We start from the raw sequence: 20,506 nt of genomic DNA on the forward strand, positions 1-20,506 counted from the left end.
TTTTTTTTTTTTTTTTTTTTTTTTTTATCATTGTTTAATTAATTTTGGTTAAAGTTAATTTTTGACAAAGTTAAAATAACTAAAATTGTTCCTTTATTTATTTTAAATTATGGATTTTAATGGACTTAACATTGAAGGGTCGAAGCTTCAAAGATCAAGTTCAACTCCGCTCTATTTCTTTACTCTTTCTCTAGTTTTTCTATCTTACCCCCGAACGCCGAACGGGTTTTCTAGCAAATTTTTGATGCAATTGTTTTTGATGATCAACCAAACTTGACATATATGGGGATTAGGGATAAACCGAAACTAAATATTCAAGTATTTTTTTTTTAGTTGGATTGATTTGTCCATCATACTTGCACGTACATCATTAACCAATCCAATGAGATTTGAGAGCGGCAGCTGCTAATAGTGAAGATTGATGCATTTCAGTTAAAAGTGAGATTGATGCATTTCAGTTAAAAAAAAACATATAGTAAAACCTTGGGTAAAAATGGTAAAAATAGTAGTTAGTGCAATTATTAAGTTTACACTTAAATGATGGAGAAACCCATTAATGATTTGTATACATCACTTAAGGGTAAATGCATCAAATAAATCAAACGAGTAACTAATAATCCTGATATACAGAGAAAAGTAGCTATCATGCAAATTAATCTAGACCATGTTTGATCAATGAGTCTCTTGAGCTCATTTTTTTAAATTATTTGTTTTAAAAACTAAATTATTATTTTTTAAATGGCCAAGATTGCAAATTTCTGGTCAAATAAATTATGGAAAGAAAAATTGATATGAAACCAAAATTAAAATTTAAAGTGAAAATTGATAGGATTATTCCCCATCGTTATTGAGAGGAAATAGTTGATTTCCAACAACAAAGCTTCTATGAATTGGGTGCCCCACTGATCCCCGAGCTTCCGTCTGATTCAGCAATGGCGGAAATCTCAGAACCTTCGAATCCGCCACTTGAACAGTCCGCTTTCGACCCCAGTACCATGCGGAAAACTAAGCCTGGCTTCAAGCGTCTAATTCTTACCATCTCCGTTTTCTCCTCTTTCCTCTTAGGTCCGCTTTCTCTCTCTCTGTTCGAGCAGATGTGATTGACTATCTCATGGAGTTTATGATTCATTGGTTGTTTTTTTTTTTCTTTTGCAGGTCTTCCATTTCTATGGAAATCCGTCGAAATCTACCGCGCGCCACTTCCGTTTATGGACATAGATGCCCTCTCTTCTCAATTAGAATCCACACCATTGCAATTTCCTTGTAGTTTCCGGGTCATTTATGTTGGATTTGATTCCATTGCCCCTCGAGTCTCAGCCGAGCAGCTAAAATCGTCTATCCTCGATGAGATTACTGAATTGTCTTCTAAATCTTCACTTTGTGGCAGTTGCAGCAACAACTACGATGTCTCTGTGGTTATTGAATCGGGTTCTGATTGCTCACAGACACGCACTGACGCATCCTCGTGTTCGTGGCGGTGTGGAGCTCTCAGTGCTTCTGATTTTGCTGTTTCTTTGGAAAATGGCAATGATAGTGCCGATGATTTCTTGGAGGTTGCTCTGGGAGGTTGTTCGAGGTCAGCTTCTGGTGGGAGAGGTTATAGTGTAGTGGTGATGAACAGGGACGAGAATGTGGAGGTCACCATCGGAAAATATCGCCATGCTTGGATTGTTGGGAGGATTTCAGAGATGGAAGCAATACCGAAAGTAGCGGAAATTTTTGTGAAGTTGTTTGGTAATGGTGGAAGGGAGGAGGGATTAATTCCTGGCGAGTTCATGCCTGTTGGTGCTGATGGAAAGATTTTTCTTTCTTTTAATTTGTTGAATGCAGATCCAGATGATTGGATATATGACTGGTATGTTGCTCTCTTTACTACCTTCTTGCAGTATCAGATTGAAGTTACTCTTTAGGCCTGTTATGGTTATGGTTATGGTTATGGTTTTTGGAATGGCTTCAGTGTTGAATAGTAACTCTGATTAGATTGTAAGAATTTTGCCAATTTTTGCTCACGGTTCTTGAGGAACATTTCAGATCGCTTTAGCGACGTCTATGCAGATTGCAACTTGATTCTGTGTTAAACCTGAGAAAACTGTAGCTTGTGTAATGATTTTGAATTGACTTCTTGATGATTACAGTCCATTCCAACTTAGAAGTTTTAATGGTAAATGTGCGATCCCACGTTGATTGGAGAGGGGAACGAAGCATTCTTTATAAGGGTGTGGAAACCTCTCCTAGCAAACACGTTTTAAAAACCTTGAGAGGAACCCCAAAAAGGAAAATTCAAAGAGGATATATTTGCTAGCGGTGGGGTTGGACCGTAAGAGTAAAAAAGCTCTCCAATTAGTTAAGACAAGAAAAAGCTATTTAGTTTGGGCAGGTAGAGAAACACGAAGATGCATACACTCTCAAACCTCACCAATCTCCCCTCCCAAACTCTTAAAGTTATTTTTAGTCTCAACTTATAAAAATTCTAATATCGGAGACTTAATTGATCTAATATCAGAGACTGCTTAAGATATTTATAATTTCTGCCATTAACAATAACATACTGAATTATTCTAAACTTTTGAACATTGTTTTTGCAGTCTATCTATTATGATTCTCTGTTGTTTTGTAGGGACTTTCAGACAGTAGATGAAGTTCTATTGAAACCTTTAATCAAGGAATTAGCACCTGTAGCAAATGTCTCGGTCGAGAGTCAGGTGTGATGTTTCCCATTGAATGCTTTATAGTCACTTCATTTACTCTCTTTTTTTTTTTCAGTTCATTCATTGTCTTCCAGAAACCTTGAAAATACATTTAAAGGCATTCAACTAATCCAATTGCTGATCACTGACCAGGTTTTATATCATACACCAACTTCCTCCTTTTCTTACTGGGATGACGACCAGGAGAGCTACATCTTCAATACTAAAGATCTTCCCTTTTTTGTACGTATATTCTTTAAATTTATAATTTTATGAATTCCTAGATACTTGTAGGTGACTTAATCCCTCCTGCTACCAGGGTCAACATTTTAGTTATCATCTGTCTCTATTTTGTTTACTTGCTTTGTCTGCTTCATACACTACACACGGTTAGGCCATTTGTTCACACTTCATCCAGTTAAGAGTTCTAGGACTTTGGTCTAATTCTACTTTTGATTTAATTTTTATTTTTTTAACATATTGTCTTATTTCTTAAAATCTAATAGGTGAATTCAAACGAGTGGCATTTGGATACTTCTATTGCAGCAGGCGGGAGGTCAAAGATATTGCATTTTGTGATGTACAATCTGTAACTCATATCATTCTTCTTCTTTTTTTAAATAAAATTTTTAAGAAATTTTAGACTCTAGTAAGAGATGTTGAGAAGGTTCACCATCCCTCGAGTCTGCACTATTATATAAACATTACTTGTCTGATAACTTGGAAACCAATTAGTTTTCTTTTTGGCCTCTGGTAATCAAGTATTTGTTAGAATGCTAGCGAGGCGTTGGATAAAGATTGGGATGTCTCTCTAAGTAGTTATTTATGATTTCAACTTGTTTAGAGCGTTTTGTGTTGATTGTAACTTAGTTACTTTAAATGAGTTGGAGGAAGTTTAGTGGGAAAGTAGGTTGTATTTTCTGTCAGTAGCACTTGAGGGAAACAATAGCCCTATCAAATTGGCTATCAATGACTATGATAAGAATGCCTTTAAGGTGGAATTAGGGCATATTAATAATTAGACGGGGAGTTTTGCTATAGTATTTGGTTATAAATAGAGGAAGTGGTAAAGGAAGAAATTAGAGAATTGTTTCGACGATTGTAGGCTTGAGTTGGTATACTTGAGGGACGGTCCATTCTTGTAATTGCTTTGAGATTTTGTTCGTGGGCCTGTTTTTTGTATGCTCTGGTATACTCTTTCATTTCTCTTAATGAAAGCTCGGTTTCTTATTAAAAAAAAAAGTTTAATCAAGAGAGGGAGATTCCAGGTACCTCAAATACTTGGGTTATCTTGTAGTTTTTATCTCTTCTAATTCTGTTTAGGTTCTATCAGACTAGTTTGTAATTTTCTTCTTGAAGGCAATTTCTATCTTGCGAAGATATATTTCATTTTCATTTAGTGATACAGGTTATTGTTGGTTTGAATAGTTGAAGGAATATATTAGTGGCTTCAATATTTTACAAATAAAAATCAATTAAGGATAATCTATGTTATTTTTTTGCATCTTATGGCATATTTGATTAACTTGTAAGTAGCTTGGACGTACTTTCAATTTATGTGAGTTTTGTGGTAAAAAATTGAAGTTCTGTTTCTGCCCATTATTATTGGTACATCCTAATCAAGTTTTGTTTCATTGTTAATTTTCTTTTTGTCAGATATATACCATCAGCAAGGGAGTGCCCCCTTCTTTTACAGCTTCCCGATGGCCAGATTTCAGAAACAAATGGGTTTATATCTCCTGTATGACAATATTTTTCACGTTTAAGTATATATGATTTCCACCGTTGAACTTTTCAAATTTAAGTACAAACGATGGCATCTTGCAGATGTGGGGAGGCGTAATTGTTTGGAACCCTAAAGGCTGCCTAGACCGTAAAAGCAAGCAACACCATAGGCAAATGATTTCTTATCCAGTAAGATGTTGATATTATGTTACAAACTTTTGGTATTCTATCTAATTTTCTGTTGATTGATCATTCATATTCTGGAACAGGAGTTGGAGAAAATTGTTGAAGTGTTCCTGGGGCAGTTTCGGCAGCTTTTTGGCCTGAAGTCCGATCCTCAACATGTTGGTCTATCGGGCACATTCAATATTTTAACTAGCGAGAAAGGCTTTACAAAATGGTGAGCAAAAGATCTGTTTAGTCACCTTTTAAGTTCTAATAAGTTTAGATTCAATCCTTGCCATCAAAACTGTTGATGAAAAGGCGACTTATTTACTTCTGTTACTACTGTAAAACTTCTAAATTTTAAGGACCAGTTTGAAAACAAGGGTGAACTTAGGGATCTGAATTTGTCAGCTATTATCTCAATAATTGCATTATTCGGGCCCTTGATGGTGATATTCTGATATCATATTTTTGTTGCAAACTAACTATATTTTGTTATCAGAGCTCAAGTTTTTCCAATGCACACAAACTGATCTCTTGAAACTTTTTTGAATTTTTTAGCCTTGCATAACAAATGAAATAATATTGTCCATATATATGTAGTCCACAATATTTTTTTATGTCAAATGAAGCCATTGATATGTTTGATCCATCTGTAGGGAAATTGATTTTCTGTCGAGGCAGCATTCATGTTTTAATCTTCATTCTTGTGCTTCATCCCTTGGATCTCTTTCCAGATTGGTACGTATTGAATTCTTGGTTTAGTTCAAAGTCGGATCTATTGGCTAATGGGAAAATGGTTATTGGTTCCTTTCTTGGTCAAGTTTTGAGTTACTTTATTGTGCAGGTTCAATCATTGCCGAGAATGATTATCCTGGATGAGATTGGAAAACAGGTACTGCTATATCTTGTTTGGCAATCTTTTCAACGTTTCTCTTTTCTAGATTTATTGGTTTACTTGTGCTCAATTCTTTTACTTATCTCTTAGAGATTGGGCTTTCTATGTCATTGTCCAAATTTTTGTTCTGTTGGTAGTCTGAGCGACAACCTTCCTGAACGTTTCCTGAAATCACTTTCTGAAATGCTTTTCTAGTAGTGTGATAGAGTCCAAACAGAACCAAAATGATATTTAAATAGAGAAGGTAAAGATCTACAAGATAAACCAAGTAATTTGAGGAACTTGGACCCTCCCTCTCTTGAGATCACTCAAGTGCTAAACCACCAACGAAATCAAGGTCCTCCTTTTTCACTTCCTCTATTTATAACCAAATATCCCTCATGGCTATCTCCCCCAGCTGGTGCGTTTGTGTAAGGGTGGTAATGAATCTCAGAGCCACATTTTCCTCCTGTGCCCATTTGCTCGGCTTTTTTGGGACAGAATTCAATGGCCTCCACGTTTTCCTCCACAGTTATTTTAGACATGGTTCTTTTTATTCTACTTGCAGTGTTTCGTGGTCTAACATGAGGTTTTTATCCCTACTTGTCTCAATCAGGTAAAATATTCTCTCAAGGCTGCAAACTTGGCCCAAAGAAATGCCTCCCTGGGAGTTTTTGATGCTGCAGCCAGTATGATCCTTCTCTAAACTCTCTGACATTTAGTATCTGAAGCTCGAATAGAATTTTTTAACTGTCATTCTGATGGAATTAATTAAAATCCTGAACTGAGTTCCTCTTCTTTATCAGTCTCTTCCAGGCAAGCAAGATCACTGGCAGAAGATGCGTTCTTTCACCCATCAATAATGTCAGTCAGCTATTTTTCATTTGAGCACTGCTTTGCTGTCTACTCGGTGAGATCTTCACTGCCTATGCACTTATGTTTATAATATATTTGAATCTATGATTCATGTTAGGTTAAATTATGAATTTAGACTATCTAGTTTGAGCATCATGTTGTCGTTGTTTCTGAACTTAATTTTTTTTAATTACGTTGCTAAACTTCAGGTTATACTTTCTATTTAATCTCTAGACTCTATACTATGGGAATGTTGACATGATAATTCAACCAAAATTTGTATAATAGTCTAAATGGTATGAACTAAGTAGAAGTATAGGTTAAAGTTTAAGGATGTATTTAAACTTTTCAGAGTTCTATATGTTATAGATATAATGCTTGATTACATGGACACAATTTATAATTAATTAATCATCTTGGTATTGGTTGGGAGAAATTAAATTTCTCAGCAGGCTATTAACTGCTTTAATTTGCTCAAGTAAAATATACTTCACAATAGACTGCAATGTAAAAAGCTATATGTATACTTTCATGAATACTACATTTGTGCCGTTTAACCACAGGAATTGAACATTATTATTGATTTAGAAGACGTAAAATTCATAAAAATGAAGCGATATTTTGGAACCCCGTTGTTATGATGCCTGCTTTTCTTTGGACAGCCTTTCTTCTTGCCAGTTGCTTTGCATGTAATTTTGGCTGCACTGAGAGAATGGAAAAGATACAAGCAAGAACACAAGAAGTATTTGGCTTTTTTGGCCAAACCAAAGCAAAGCTGAGAGCTTAATCATAGTGAATTTGTGTTTGCTTAATCGGTTCTTACATTTTTCCTTGTAACTTAAGGAAGGCTTGTCAAGTTTAGAGGTAAACAAGTAGACATTGATAATATTTGTGGCGTATCTCCAATAACATTCATAGTTTTTATGTCTAACACGAAGGTTGATATTGTAAAAATCTTTGTTATTTATCTTAGTATCAGAATTTTGTTGAAAGAAATCCATTGTTGACAATGGTTCTCAGGGTCTCAACTTCAAGGTATTCTAATTCATGAATTTGTCACAGTAATATAGAATGTTGCTTAGATTTTAAAAGTTTTGTGTGAGATCTCACAGGGGAAGAGAACGAAGCATTCTTTATAAGGGTGTAGGAATCTCTCTTTAGCAGGCGCGTTTTAAAACTTTGAATGGAAGCTCGAAAAGGGACTCTAGAAACGGTTTTAAAAGTTTTGAGGAGAAGCTCAAAGGGAAAAGCTCATAGAAGACAATATTTGCTAGCGGAGATCTTGGACTATTACAGGTTCATTTTTATCCTTCCTTTGCATGAGCTAACCGATTTGATTTTCTCTACTTTTATCCGTTGAAATGGTTGGCTGTTTGGATACATCATAATCTAATGTCTTCCATTTTTAGGTAAGATTTATTTTGGAATCCATTAATACACAAGTTCTTAATGGTTAAAGGTGAGACATAGAAGTTTAGATCTAGAGATACGAGGTGAGGTGATCCAAGTCTAATATAGACTAGGCAAGCTAACATGGGTCCTAGCAAGTCACAAATGTAAATTCTGGTTATTTCGAAACGAACTTTACTAACATGGTTGTCACTTGATGAGCTACTTACCTATTAATTCATAATTGTAAATTATTTTGATTGATTCTATTTATATATAAAGGTCACGGGAAGTCACAAATGTAAATTCTAGTTATTTCTAAATTACACTGAGCTCTAGACTCGAATTGACTTTAGTTTGGACGTAGATTAGTTGTTGTATCTTATATTTTGTCTCTGCTTTCAATATTTGTAACTCACCTTTTAATTAAACTAACATTTATAAAACTAAATAACTCATTATTTGTGAGATCCCACATCAGTTGGGAAGGGAAATAAAACATCCTTTATAAGAGTGAAAACCTCTCCTTATCAAACACGCATTGGTATCTGTTAGTGGAGGTATGTCAGCAGCGAGGACACTGGCTTCCAAGGGGATGGATTGTGAGATTCCATATTGGTATCAGTTGGAAAGGATAACAAAGCATCCCCTATAAGTGCATGGAAACCTTTCCCTAGCAGATCATGGCAAGTCGTTGTGAAATAACTCCGATGAAAAGAAAAAAGAAGGCGTTAAGAAACCCTCACCCTCCTGACCCAACCCTAGACACTCTAAGATCCTTTTACAAATCTCTTGGTCCCAGTGGAAGAAAGGAAAAAAATTCCACGTTCTTCCTTTTTCTTTTAGAAAGGGAGGATTTGAGCTTTTTCCAGACCTTCGAGAAAAGCATGAAAAAAAAGACTCGAATGGTATAAGTGAAATTATGTGTCCGTTTTTATGAAACATACAAGTGAAACAAAATATGGGGAAGATATTGTGGGGGAAAGAGTCATATTCAAGAACGGAGGTTTTAATTAAATGCCCTTTAGATTTTCAATTGAAAGCCAAGTCAATGTTACTCGGTCCACGCCGAGCCGAGCAAACGGAGTAATAGAGAACGGCACAAAGGCGTGGAAGTAGTAAAAACGGGGATGTGTCAATATCAAACCCGGCGACCGGGTAAAAGCCACGTGGGGGGCTTTAATAACAGAAGTAACGATGACTTTTCAAATGCTACGTAGAAAGGCAGAGAGAAAGAAAGAATATTAGTCAAACCTCCCCAATGCCGCCAATCCATGGCCGATCATCCTCCCTCTCTATAAACCCCAAATTCTCTCTCTACAAACCCCCAAATTCTCTCTCTAAAAACCCTTCTGAGAAATTCTTGATTCAACCACAAAATCAATCCCCGAACCCCCACATCTTCGTCTTTCCCATCCCTCTGTTCTTCTTCCATGGCGGTGAGCTATTCTATTTCTTCTTCTTGTTCTTGATTTTGCGGTTTCTGTTTGTTTGGTTGCTGAGAAAATGAAGAGGGAAAAGAAAATTAGAAAGTTTCTGTGATTTGATATTGTGGGTATTAACTTAAATCTGGAAATTATGTGCGATGCGATGGAGTTTCTCTGTTCTTCGATCTCACCTGTTGACTTTTATCAAACTTTCTTGATGATTCATTCAAAGTTTGTGTAGTTTTGATTTGTAAAATGTGTTTTGTTGGAACAGCAGCGGTCACATGTTCCAGCTTTTGGGAACTGGGAAAGTGAAGGGAATGTTCCATACACAGTGTTCTTCGACAAGGCCAGAAAGGGCAGAGGCGGCGGACCAATCAGAAACCCCAACGATCCTGAGGAATATCCAGAAATGTTCGCCGCCGACAACACACCCAAAAAGGACGATTCTCCAGCTCCGGCGCCGATACCCACGACCCACGAGAGGAGGCAGAGCCGTGAATACGGCAGCTCCCCTGCCCACCGTGAAAATCCCAGCCGAAAACAGAGTGGAACAGAGTATAGCATCGACCGCTCGCCTCTCCACCGCCAGGCAAAGCCGTCGGGAAGAGAGAGCCCAATGGTGGAGAACAAGGGGTCCGATGGTGGCTATGGAAATCGCGGGAAATCTAGAACGAAGCCGCTTCAGGCGGAAGGGACGGCGGTGCCGAAATTTGGGTCGTGGGATGTGAACAATCCGGCGTCGGCGGACGGTTTTACTCACATATTTGGTGAAGTTCGGAAGGAGAAGTTGGGGCCGGGAACGCCGCCGCGGCAGCCGCATTCTTCTTCGCCGTACAACAATCTTAAAAACCCAAAAGCCGACAACAGCGCCAAGGTATTTAATTAACCTTTTTTTTTTTTTTTTTGTAAATTATAAAAACAAAGTAAAATAAAAAATTGAAAATTAAATTTTTTTCTTCCTAATTTTTGGTGGCAGGGATGTTGCTGCTTTCCATGGCTAAGTAAATAAGTTTGAACTGTGTGGGCTTTTACTGTGCGGACTGGGCTCTGTTTATGAACTATATGGGCTTTTACTGTGGGCTCTGTTTATGAACTGTGTGGGCTTTTACTGTGAAGATTGGGCTCGTTTATGAACTGTGGGCTTTTACTATGGGCTCATTTATAGACTGTGTGGGCTTTTACTGTGCAGACTGGGCTCTGTTTATGAACTGTGGGCTTTTTTGTAGTTATTTTTATATAAAATTTTCCTTTTTCTTTTTTTCTTTTTTGGCTCATGTAAGCAAATATAAGTTTCAATTTTTTTTTAAAAAAAAATACACTTATTATTATTATTATTATACTCATTTGCAACTATTATTGCCTTTTCCATGTAAGAAATGTAGTAATATATCAATTTAAATTAATTAAGGTTAACATATAAATTATATAATAGTATAAAATAATAATTATACAAAATATGATAATTAATTAATTGACAATAGTGCTTCAAAATTGAATTTCTAAATTTCCTCCAAAATGCACATTAAAAATATAGAATAAAACTCTAATGTTGTGAAATTAATTATTTTTTAAAATTGCAATTGTGTAAAAAACAAAAGATTTTAAAATATCCGGTTCGAACTTTACCAAGAATGACGATCCCATCGCCACCGTCCAATTATTATTAAAATGAGAACGAATGTAGAGGAACATTTCTCCTCCGAACTTTACCAAGAATGAGGATCCCATCGCCACCGTCCAATTATTATTAAAATGAGAACGAATGTAGAGGAACATTTCTCTTCCGAACTTTACCAAGAATGAGGATCCCATCGCCACCGTCCATTGATTGTTAAAATGAGAACGAATGTAGAGGAACATTTCTCCTCCTGTTCTTCATTTCAATGTTAAGCGCCAAATTTTAGCGGTAGCCGAAAAAAATTTAAAAACATTTTGATTTAGAAAGACAAGGCCGAAGCTTCGATCTTTTGAAACTTTCGAACCATTTCTAAATCTCAATCTTCAAATTCCCTCTCTTCAAATCCCTCTCCTTTTCTCTCTTCCACTTTCAAGTGTATTTCAATTTCATCTTCCAATCTCTTCAAGAAGCTGATTCGGTTAGTATTTGATGCGATTTTGATATTGTTGTCTGGATTTTGTAGTTCTGCAGTTCAATTTTGTTTCTGTTTGTTTCTGGATGTTCGATTGAAGGGATTATGGTGAGGGAACAACGAGTTGAATCGTTTTATGCTAAACTTCGTGAATCTGTGACGGCTTCTTCTTTGTCTCCTCTCCTTATTTTTCCTTCCACTTCTGATGTTGACTCGCTCTGTGCCTTGAAAATTATTTTTCAAGTTCTTGAATCTGATTCGATTCGATACGCTTGTTATCCCGTGTCTTCTTTTCAAGAAATTCATAAATATGCTGGTCCTAGTTTGAGTTCGTCGTCTGCCGATCCGATTTCGATCCTTTTGATTAACTGGGGATGTCATCGAGATCTTAGGAAGGTTTTGAGTTTAGGTCCGGCTGCTCATGTGTTTGTTGTTGATAGTCATCGTCCAATTCATCTTCATAATCTGAGCGATCAGAATGAGCAAGTGGTTGTTCTTTACACGAAAGACGATGAGCTCCAGGCTGACTTAGCTTATGATTTCGATGTCTCTGCATTGGCGAATGCGAGCGATTTGAACAGCGATGATGAGATTGATGAGGAATTGGATAGTGACGATGATAACGATAGCGAAAACGAAGAAGAAGATCGAGGCGGATCGAGGAAACGGAGGAGAGTTGATAAGGAAAATGAGGATGATCCTGTTCAGATTTTCAGGAAATTGAAAAGAGGATACTATTATATGGGTACCTTCCATGGTAGGCCTTCAGGGTGTTTGATGTATGATCTGTCTCATTCATTGAGGAAGAACACAAACGAATTACTATGGCTGGCTTGTGTGTCGTTAACTGATCAGTTTGTTCATGAAAGATTAACGGATGAGAGGTACCAAGCTGGGGTTATGGAGCTTGAACAACACATAAACAGTTCAGGGAACTTGAATGCTGTAAACTCTGTTACACTCAAGGATGGCACCAAGATCCGAGCTCCTGAGGCATCAAGAATCACTTATGATGATGAGCCAAGATTAATGCTGTTGCAGGAGTGGAGCTTGTTTGATTCAATGCTGTGTTCTTCATACATTGCTACCAAGTTAAAGACATGGAGTGACAATGGAATGAAGAAGCTGAAATTGCTTCTAGCACGCATGGGGTTTGCACTTGTGGATTGCCAACAAAAGTTCCAATACATGAATCTCGAAGTGAAACGAAAAATGAAGGACGAATTCGAGCGATACCTACCCGAATACGGCCTAAACGATTTCTACTACAGAAGTTTCTTGAGGTTACATGGTTACAGCTCAAAAGTGTCAGCAGCAGATGTGGTATATGGGGTCACTGCATTGCTTGAATCCTTTGTGAAATCAGATGGGTCAAGTGCTTCCAAGAAGTTTGGAGTGGCTTATGATGCATTGTCATTGAGCAATCTTGACAAGCTCAAAGATGGAATGCAGCAGGCGATCAAGGTCCAGAGGTCAGTTCTTAGACAGGGGAGCTCTGCAATTACAAAGAGTGGATGTATAAGAAGTGGGAGGAAGTTTCGTTGGGTGAAGCTTGAAGATTCTGTGGACACCAAATTTCTGGGCTATCCTCAAGCACTCACCAAGTTCTGCTACTTCATAATGGATGCTTTGCGAGAGAAAGGAGCAAGAATGAAGCCATTGCTATGTGCTTGTGTGTCTCAAGAGCCGAACAAAGTATTGATCGTTGGTGTTTGCGGGAAGCCTCGGCTTGGGGCGTCTCGAGGCAATGCATTTGGGAGAGCGTTTCGAAACGCTGTGGAGGAAATCAGCGCGGAGTTTTTCCACGAGATGTTTGAATCCTCGTGGATTCTTCTTGATGCAACTTCAGTTAACTCTTTCATGGTCAGATTGACTGAGAAGCTCTAACGTATGTTGTTGTTTATTTCCATTTCATGGTCAGATTGAGATGAATTATGATGACCCCCACATCTTAACATCAATTGTAGTTACACAAGTTAGCCTTTATGTAACTTAACTTCATCTTTGCAAGGTTATTGCACTTTAGTTTTGCATGGAGACTTCGTTCTAACATGATTTTCCGTTCCGTTCCTATTGATGCCAACTATAGAGCTTGTACTCAAATAAAAAAAAGGGGGCATCGGAATGACTTGACTTTAACTCATTAGATTCAGTAGTAGATTTTAGAATTTTTCTAAATTGGCTTGGTTCCACTACCGAGAACAAATGATGGAAAGATTTTGGAATGCACACATCCCAAACATTTCACTCGAGAGATTGGCCAAATTAGTGGGATAGAATTTGGCTCTGTTTCAACCTCGTGAGAAATGATTGTACCCGTGGCAAAAGAGATCTCAATCTCAAGAGGTACCATATCATATGTATAATGAAAACGGACATGACACAGCAAGTTGCTAGACACATCATAATGGAGATATTTCGGTTGGTTCGTACCGAGAAAAATTAATGGTTTAAACATTCATAGTCTCAGAAAGGCTGCAGATTCTTGGTTCTTGTAGCCTGCTAACAAATAAATTCCACATCACAAGACAAAAAGAGACTTTTTCAAGGGGGGAAGAAAAATAAGTTATAATGTGTTTGAGATATTGTTCTATCAAAATCACATACATTCAACTTGCTGACTCTATTAGACTGATTCTAGACTGACTCCACACTCAACACTTACTACAGTGTACCAACAGTTGACAAGAACTCAAAAGCAAAATTTGAGAGGAAAATGATAGTGTTAGTGGAAAAAAGAAAGCAAAAATGGGATCCCAAATACAACATCATATGGATAAGAACAGAACATTACCCTCATCTCTGTTGTTTCTTTCTCCACTGGGTGCGCCCTCGGTTGATTTCGAGTCCGTCGCTTGATAATCTTAGTAGATGAAGAAACTGACGGTCATCTTGTTTGTCACTGGAAATGTAACCATTTGTTCCATTGAGCTCTGTAACTGTTTTGCTGCCGTTCTCGACTTCCTCCACGCTCGTAAGAGAATCCACTACATCGTCTTGTTGGCATTCTCGTCTGTAGTCTAACGTGATTGTCTGAAGTTCATGGCTGTTGATGATTTCTTGAGGCATACTCTGTCATAGAGTCATCATCATATATCATGATATTATTAAGTCACTATGGAATCTCATGAATCAAATCAACTATTAAGCAGATAGACTATGATATGAAATCGTGTTGTGGTCTCCATGTTATGTCGTATCTATGTCGTTTACAGATATGTCTGTGCTAGTTCGCTATTTTCTTAAGACAATTTAAAAAACTGTCCTAATAAGGATTGTGTAACCTTATGTTCTATCACCATAAAGAAAACCATTACTCCTGACCATTGCAGTATTCTAAGGAATTCTAAAGAGAAGGATCAGAACTTTTGGGGGATTATTTTTGCACTGCAGCAGAAAAGAAAAAGAAATCGAGAAAACAGGAACGAGTGTACGAACCTCCAGAACCCATCCAATGTAGGTGACGTTATTGACATGCTGATTCATGTCCAAATCTGCTCTCCTAGGCTGAAATAAAAATCACTTTCAAAACCTGGAAGAATGGTAAAAGTTTGAACCTAATATCTTTACAATCTTACCATTAGTCCAATTCTGGAATAGTGACCAGGGTCTTCCAGTTTCGGAATTTTCTTCAGGCTACTACTATTCTCCTCAGGAAAAGCTAGCCTGGACAAAAGCAATAGAAAGCCGATTATCATACAAGTGATTTTCTTTAGAAGGGTTTTCCATAGAAAGTTTGTCAATTTTAGGATAAAAGACAGTAATTACTAATTAGTACTAGGCTAACATGCATTTAACTCCATTCTAATTAACCTGACCATGTCATGTTGCAAGACAGACTTGCATGGCAATTTTTACTGAACGATAGTATTGGAGGAGAAAGGCACCTACCTGAGCTCTTGTGGACAATAAACCAAATATTCATCACGAACATCATCGCTAACTTTCTGAAGCCGTCTAGTGTCTTGGTTCATCATCACCCACTTACTAAAAACATTAACAAGAAAGCCATCAGGTAGAATACAAACAACGTCCAGTAATGCACAAAATGACAGTACGAAAAAGAACAAGAATGAGCATAGTTGTACTTGAGGACAAGCAGAATAGTATTGGTGACACAAAAAAGTGCAATTCTCCGGAAGAGGTAATTTAAGGGTAAATATGAATAAGAGAGTTGGACTTTCAGCTTTCCTCAGCTGTAAAAATTGAGATTGTAAATGTAGGCTTGAGATAAAATTTTATTGTTCATTTTCAGGGCAAAATCATCTCTAGAAAGATGAATTCGGAGGAGATATTGTGAAAGTTGATTAAAAAATAGAACTTTGAAAGACAAAAGACACTTCAGAATTGATGATTTACACTCCACTACTCATTATATGAGTTTCTTATCAGATTAAAGTGTTATCTAAGTGTTAAGATGTAGCTCTTTAGGAAGGGTTTTGGATGACCAAAGGCTTGTGAAGATACGTCTTAGCTTGTCAAAAATACTTGTAGGATAGTAGAACCTAAATAGGCAGCCACCATGGATTAGACTGAGTGCCCATATAGTCTACTGTCTTCTTTCAACTGTACAATGTTGATGTTGTAAATATAGGCCAAAAGTATCCTCCTCTAAATTCAGTCAATTCTATCGACGTTCGAACACTTCGACAAGATTTATATTTTTTCATTTTCAGGACAAAATTATCTCTATAGAGAAGAATCTGGAGCCAAAATGATGGAAGTTCGATCGGACAATAAAATGTTGAAAGACAGGGAACAAAAAGTTGGGGATAGGGTGTAAGATCAGGCTTTCGGCATGTTTCTTCCCAAGAATCCTGTAATTATTTTATTCTTGTAAAATTACAAATTTAGTCTCTAAAATTTGATGCCACTTAGTCCTTGAAATTTACACAGTCCTAGCTACGTCCTCAGAGTTACGATCTTGATTTTAATTACTTTGTGCCACCACCACTATGACTTAAATGTTGATGTGATATCCAACCAATGATGATTTAGCACTACATGCTATAAGTATCATTGTGAGACATAAAGGGTTGCTAGACACTGGAAAACTATATTTACGCCTCCATATCCCAAAATTTGGACATTGAAGTAACATGAGGCTGACCCGGAGAAATGAACTTGTGCCCTTGCCTACCTAGCATGCAGCATACTATTGGGTTGGTATTATAATAGAGTATATGCAAAATGAGGACTCAGCAGCATCTTCTCTCGTACACTCATGAACTTGAGAAATTTGAAAAATTAGTGTGTTATTTAGACCATTGGGAGTGTACTGCACAAGATATACCATAAATAAAATAGACTGCTCGTAATTTGGGCTGTTACCAAGCAGACCATATTACTGGCTAGAAGTTTATTCCTAAGAGAGGAGAAAAGAACATACACGGTATGTGTGTTCACGTGCGATGATTATTTTTAACAAGTCCATCTCATACAACTGGATGCGACACCATGCAACTCATCATCAGACCGGGATTTTTTTTATTGGGCTGTGGCAACCACAACAAGAGCTAGAACAATTGTGCATAAATAGGGGTAAAACTTGCTGGTGATTACTAGTGTTTAAATGGTCAAGGCCAGATTCAGCATCTCCCAACAGCAGCGAAGAGCTAGAGGTAACCTTAAGTGGAATTCTATCCTTCATTCGTCTTTCCTCAAGTGGATCACTTCCAACGGCTATTATATCATGGCGAAACAATTATATACACTGAAGTATATAAAAGTATCTGAAGCTCTGCTTACAAAGTTAAGAATTGATTTTGACATGAATAAAGACTGTGGTACCTTGATTTAGACAATGTTTAACCAAACCAAAAATTAGCAGGCCCAACAATTAAAATTCTACTTCATCCTTTATGATAAACGTGTAGTATAATTTCAATTAACGATAACTATTACGAGCTTGGACAATAAGTACAACGAAAAAGATAAACATCAAGGCTTGGAAAGTGCTCATATCTAGACTTGTGGACTCTGAAGCACACCCTAATCATTAGCTACATATCTTTCCAATCTTTCGAGGATGGCATAAGGTTAGAACTCTCCAACAGCATTGACACGCAATTTTGTTTCTAAAACAGTAAATACAACATAGAATACTTCTCAATCTCCAGTTGCACTCATTCATCCTGAGAGACTACGAACATGAACCAAAATTTTTAGGTATGCAACAGATTGCAATTTCAATAAAGTATCAGTAAAATTCTAGAAAGCAACAATTTAAAGAATAAATAATCCAGAAAACAGATAGGGATAGCAGTTCATGCATATATATTGTATCCATAACTGATTTTGGAATGAAAAGGATGTTCGTAACTCCTGCAGTGTTTTGCTTTTCATAGAAATTAGTAATAGAAACATTGTCAATTATGCACCTTGTTGCTCTTCCTATAACTTGACCATTTGCATAATCTTTAAGTATCCAATCACGTCTAGTTCCGATTCTCCCTTCCCCTTGACACCATGTCTCAATTTCAACCACATCACTCCTACGCCAAATGACAATATGTAAATTAGTATTAGTAAATAAGGGAAATTCAAAATAAAAAGAATTTGAAACTCAAACTCAAAATAACTACAGAAGAACAGACTCACCACGCTGGGTACTTGTAAATTTCAATGTGCATGCGTGCTGTTACCCATATGAGATGTAATTTCCTCATGGTGGGGGTTGTGGCGAAACCATCTGTGGAAAATCCAACACTCTGAGCATGGTTGCAACCAACCTCCTGCACGAAGAATTCATCATAGGCAAACTCTATTCATTTATAGTGTGAGATCTTTGAGTTATTATTATTGAACTTGATGCAATAATGATACAGTCTGAGTGAGATTCTAAAAGAGAACATAGAATTTAAGAAAGACGCATGTGAATGCACATGGGAGAGATGAGAGGATTTTGTCCGTTTCAGTTTTTGGAAGAAAAGAACACGTGCATCCATGAAATGCCGAAAAAACTACGGAACGGAATAAAGCAGAGAAAAATAAAGATAACCAAGTGGCAAAAAGTTGAACAAGTAAACATGCAGCACGACCGTTCATGTTCCTCAAAAACATCAATGGAACGTTCCAATTAATGAAGCAAAGAAATCCTACTAATAAATGAGCTAATTAACTGAGGCATGAGTAACATGTAATAGATCCAGAGAGTAACAAATCAGATGAAAGTGACCAAAATCGAAACAATTCCGACAAATTTACCTGCAACAGATTAGCAATAGTTTCAACAGTAGCGGTCTTGTTGATTCCAACCTCGTAACACCGCACTATGAATTTCTCCTTATAAGAAAATCCGTCTTCTGCCAAGCTTCCGAGCCGAAGCCGATCCGCCAAGCTACTAGAACCACTCAGAACACTGGCTTCACCTCTATCGGAAACAACAGCAGCCACAACCGGAGTTTTGGTCACCGGAGAACATACGGAGGCGAAATTTCGGCGGCGGAAGGAGGAGAAGAGGCGTGTAGGAGGTGTAAGGAGTCTACATTGGGAAAGAACATGGATTTGGTCAGTCACATTGCAAGGGACCTTCAACATAGCTGAGAGAGGATAAAGAAAGGAGTGGAACTGGACGTTGAACAGTTTCTCTCTCTAAAATCCCCTCTCTCTCTCTCTCTTCTTGATTTCGGGCTGGTTTTTTGTGGAAATACTGAGCGATGTCGATGGTACCGAGGAGATGTGAAAGTACGATAATACCCTTCTGTTTTTGACGAAATTACGAAATTGCTATTATTCTGAATTCTGGTTGGTTGTGCTGACGTCGCATCGCAATATGTTACATTTCCTTCATAAGATGCGCCAACTTCACCGACCGTTGGCCTACTTTGCTTTCTAAAATTTTAAAATATCTATTAGGTCGGGTTCATATCTTACTCGACCTACACGTTTCATTATAAAAATAGCTAAATACGAGCTCAGCTTCATAGTCAGAAGTCCACCGTGGAGGGGCGCAAAGGAAGAAGCATCACAGTATTAGAGACGAGAGGCAGTGCAACGCGCAGACCGTCGTCATACATTGACATCCCTAAATAGAACTCGTTCGGTTCTTTTTTTGAACGATCACACTGCAATTTTCTCAATCTACGAGGTTGTCATTTAGAAATCGTTATGCAAATACTTCTGTCATGTCTTAGAGGGTAGTCGTCGTGTCTAAGTTGGTCTGGAGGTTCATGTGTCGCTCGGTCGATTCCTAGGTTTAATCCTCGTATTCTCCTCCATCGATGGCTCAATTACAATTACAATTACATTAGGGGAGGTAGAAGTCTTCATAATCGACATTCAAATCATCGTCCAGATCCGTTGCAATCTTCAATCCCGTGTCAGTTGGAGTCTATGCTCTTGCCCTGATGCTCTATCTTCCCGTGTACGATGACTAGGTCATTGATCACGGAAATGATCTGTTACGGAGAGTGAGAGTAGATGTAGAATTCTTCACAATCGACATTCAAATCATCGTCCAGATCCGTTGCAATCTTCAGTGCCGTGTCAGTTGGAGTCTGTGCTCTTGCCCTGTTGCTCTATCTTCCCGTATACGACGACTAGGTCAGTAAATCACGAAAACAACTTGTTACCGAGAGTGAGAGTAGCTTCCATAGTTGACCTTACGGAGAATCTTTTAACCCATTTTAATTTTGGGGAATCGAGAATGCCCCCGAACCTCGTTTAGCTAACAGAGAGAAATTTCTTATTGCTTTTTCTTTATTTAAATGAGTATTCTCGAGGTGGAACGATTCTTTTTAGGGTTTCGAGTTAAATAATCTCGAGAGCCATCGAAGAACAACGATAAACTAAACAATTAGGGTCGAATCTTAAAAGTTTTAATGAATTAATTAAAAAAGGAAACGAATCAAATTGAAAACTTTTGTTTATCCTCAAATTTTTGTGTGTGGTTGCTTCAAGTTCTTGAGATCCACAAAAAAGCGAAACGAAATGGCCCATCGATCCATCAACCATTCACATAAACATTCCGCGCCTCCTTCACCGCTTTCTGCCGCAACTTTTCCATCAATCCCATAACCTTTTTTGCCCTTTTTCGACGGAATCTTATTCTCTGTGGCGCCATTTAAGCGCCATTCAAGCGCCATTCTCTATTCCCATAGCGATCTATCAACAACAAGATAAGAAGATCCTTGTGTACTTTGGTGGGCTGAGAGCTCATGAAGCAATCAGGATCTTAATAGTTTCTTAGAATTTCTCTTACACAAGCCCTTTACACTCACTTAGTTCATTCATTTTTCTTTGTTTCCCCTTTTATGGCTTGTTTTTTTTTTTTTTTTTTTTTTTTTT

The 20,506-nt window shown here is 37.5% G+C and overlaps 4 protein-coding genes across 6 annotated transcripts; 3 read left to right on the forward strand and 1 right to left on the reverse strand.

Annotated features, from left to right (window-relative positions):
* The first annotated feature begins 840 nt into the window (after positions 1-840).
* On the forward strand, positions 841-7,305 carry LOC111461015 (GPI transamidase component PIG-S). The gene is made up of 13 exons (XM_023104438.1): positions 841-1,065; positions 1,156-1,855; positions 2,618-2,702; positions 2,841-2,930; positions 3,194-3,267; positions 4,344-4,428; positions 4,515-4,601; positions 4,682-4,812; positions 5,237-5,318; positions 5,425-5,472; positions 6,071-6,143; positions 6,261-6,364; positions 6,972-7,305. Exons 1-13 carry the CDS (start codon positions 933-935, stop codon positions 7,086-7,088), a joined length of 1,809 nt encoding a protein of 602 aa, XP_022960206.1. The 5' UTR covers positions 841-932; the 3' UTR covers positions 7,089-7,305.
* Positions 7,306-8,692: 1,387 nt separating this feature from the next.
* On the forward strand, positions 8,693-10,388 carry LOC111461017 (RPM1-interacting protein 4-like). Of its 3 annotated transcripts, XM_023104440.1 has the most exons (4): positions 8,693-9,137; positions 9,400-10,002; positions 10,105-10,140; positions 10,183-10,388. In XM_023104440.1, exons 1-3 carry the CDS (start codon positions 9,132-9,134, stop codon positions 10,135-10,137), a joined length of 642 nt encoding a protein of 213 aa, XP_022960208.1. In that variant the 5' UTR covers positions 8,693-9,131; the 3' UTR covers positions 10,138-10,140; positions 10,183-10,388. The 3 variants fall into 3 exon arrangements, with proteins under 3 accessions (XP_022960208.1, XP_022960209.1, XP_022960207.1); XM_023104441.1 differs by having other exon boundaries at positions 9,403-10,002; positions 10,105-10,388; XM_023104439.1 differs by having other exon boundaries at positions 8,697-9,137; positions 10,105-10,388.
* A 682-nt stretch (positions 10,389-11,070) lies between these two features.
* LOC111460658 (cell division control protein 45 homolog) lies at positions 11,071-13,270 on the forward strand. Its single transcript, XM_023103871.1, has 2 exons — positions 11,071-11,224; positions 11,319-13,270. Exon 2 carries the CDS (start codon positions 11,324-11,326, stop codon positions 13,103-13,105), a length of 1,782 nt encoding a protein of 593 aa, XP_022959639.1. The 5' UTR covers positions 11,071-11,224; positions 11,319-11,323; the 3' UTR covers positions 13,106-13,270.
* Positions 13,271-13,735: 465 nt separating this feature from the next.
* LOC111461122 (oleoyl-acyl carrier protein thioesterase 1, chloroplastic-like) lies at positions 13,736-18,850 on the reverse strand. The gene is made up of 7 exons (XM_023104610.1): positions 18,425-18,850; positions 17,819-17,952; positions 17,599-17,712; positions 15,110-15,205; positions 14,797-14,884; positions 14,657-14,725; positions 13,736-14,290 (listed from the first exon to the last, which is right to left on the reverse strand). The coding sequence occupies exons 1-7, from the start codon at positions 18,755-18,757 to the stop codon at positions 14,015-14,017; spliced, it is 1,110 nt and encodes a 369-aa protein (XP_022960378.1). The 5' UTR covers positions 18,758-18,850; the 3' UTR covers positions 13,736-14,014.
* Positions 18,851-20,506: the final 1,656 nt, after the last annotated feature.

This window comes from Cucurbita moschata, unplaced genomic scaffold, assembly GCF_002738365.1.
Source record: "Cucurbita moschata cultivar Rifu unplaced genomic scaffold, Cmos_1.0 Cmo_Scf00024, whole genome shotgun sequence".
NCBI lineage: Eukaryota > Viridiplantae > Streptophyta > Magnoliopsida > Cucurbitales > Cucurbitaceae > Cucurbita > Cucurbita moschata.

Excerpts from the sequence above, each read along its gene's own strand:
- LOC111461015 (XM_023104438.1), top strand. The coding sequence starts at position 933 with ATGGCGGAAATCTCAGAACCTTCGAATCCGCCACTTGAACAGTCCGCT. Across the intron at positions 4,602-4,681 it reads GGCAAATGATTTCTTATCCA|GAGTTGGAGAAAATTGTTGA; the intron begins GTAAGATGTTGA and ends ATTCTGGAACAG. Across the intron at positions 4,813-5,236 it reads GAGAAAGGCTTTACAAAATG|GGAAATTGATTTTCTGTCGA; the intron begins GTGAGCAAAAGA and ends ATCCATCTGTAG.
- LOC111461017 (XM_023104440.1), top strand. Across the intron at positions 10,003-10,104 it reads AAGCCGACAACAGCGCCAAG|GGATGTTGCTGCTTTCCATG; the intron begins GTATTTAATTAA and ends TTTTGGTGGCAG.
- LOC111460658 (XM_023103871.1), top strand. The coding sequence starts at position 11,324 with ATGGTGAGGGAACAACGAGTTGAATCGTTTTATGCTAAACTTCGTGAA.
- LOC111461122 (XM_023104610.1), bottom strand. The coding sequence starts at position 18,757 with ATGTTGAAGGTCCCTTGCAATGTGACTGACCAAATCCATGTTCTTTCC. Across the intron at positions 14,726-14,796 it reads ATTCCAGAATTGGACTAATG|CCTAGGAGAGCAGATTTGGA; the intron begins GTAAGATTGTAA and ends TTTTTATTTCAG. Across the intron at positions 14,291-14,656 it reads ACATTGGATGGGTTCTGGAG|AGTATGCCTCAAGAAATCAT; the intron begins GTTCGTACACTC and ends ACTCTATGACAG.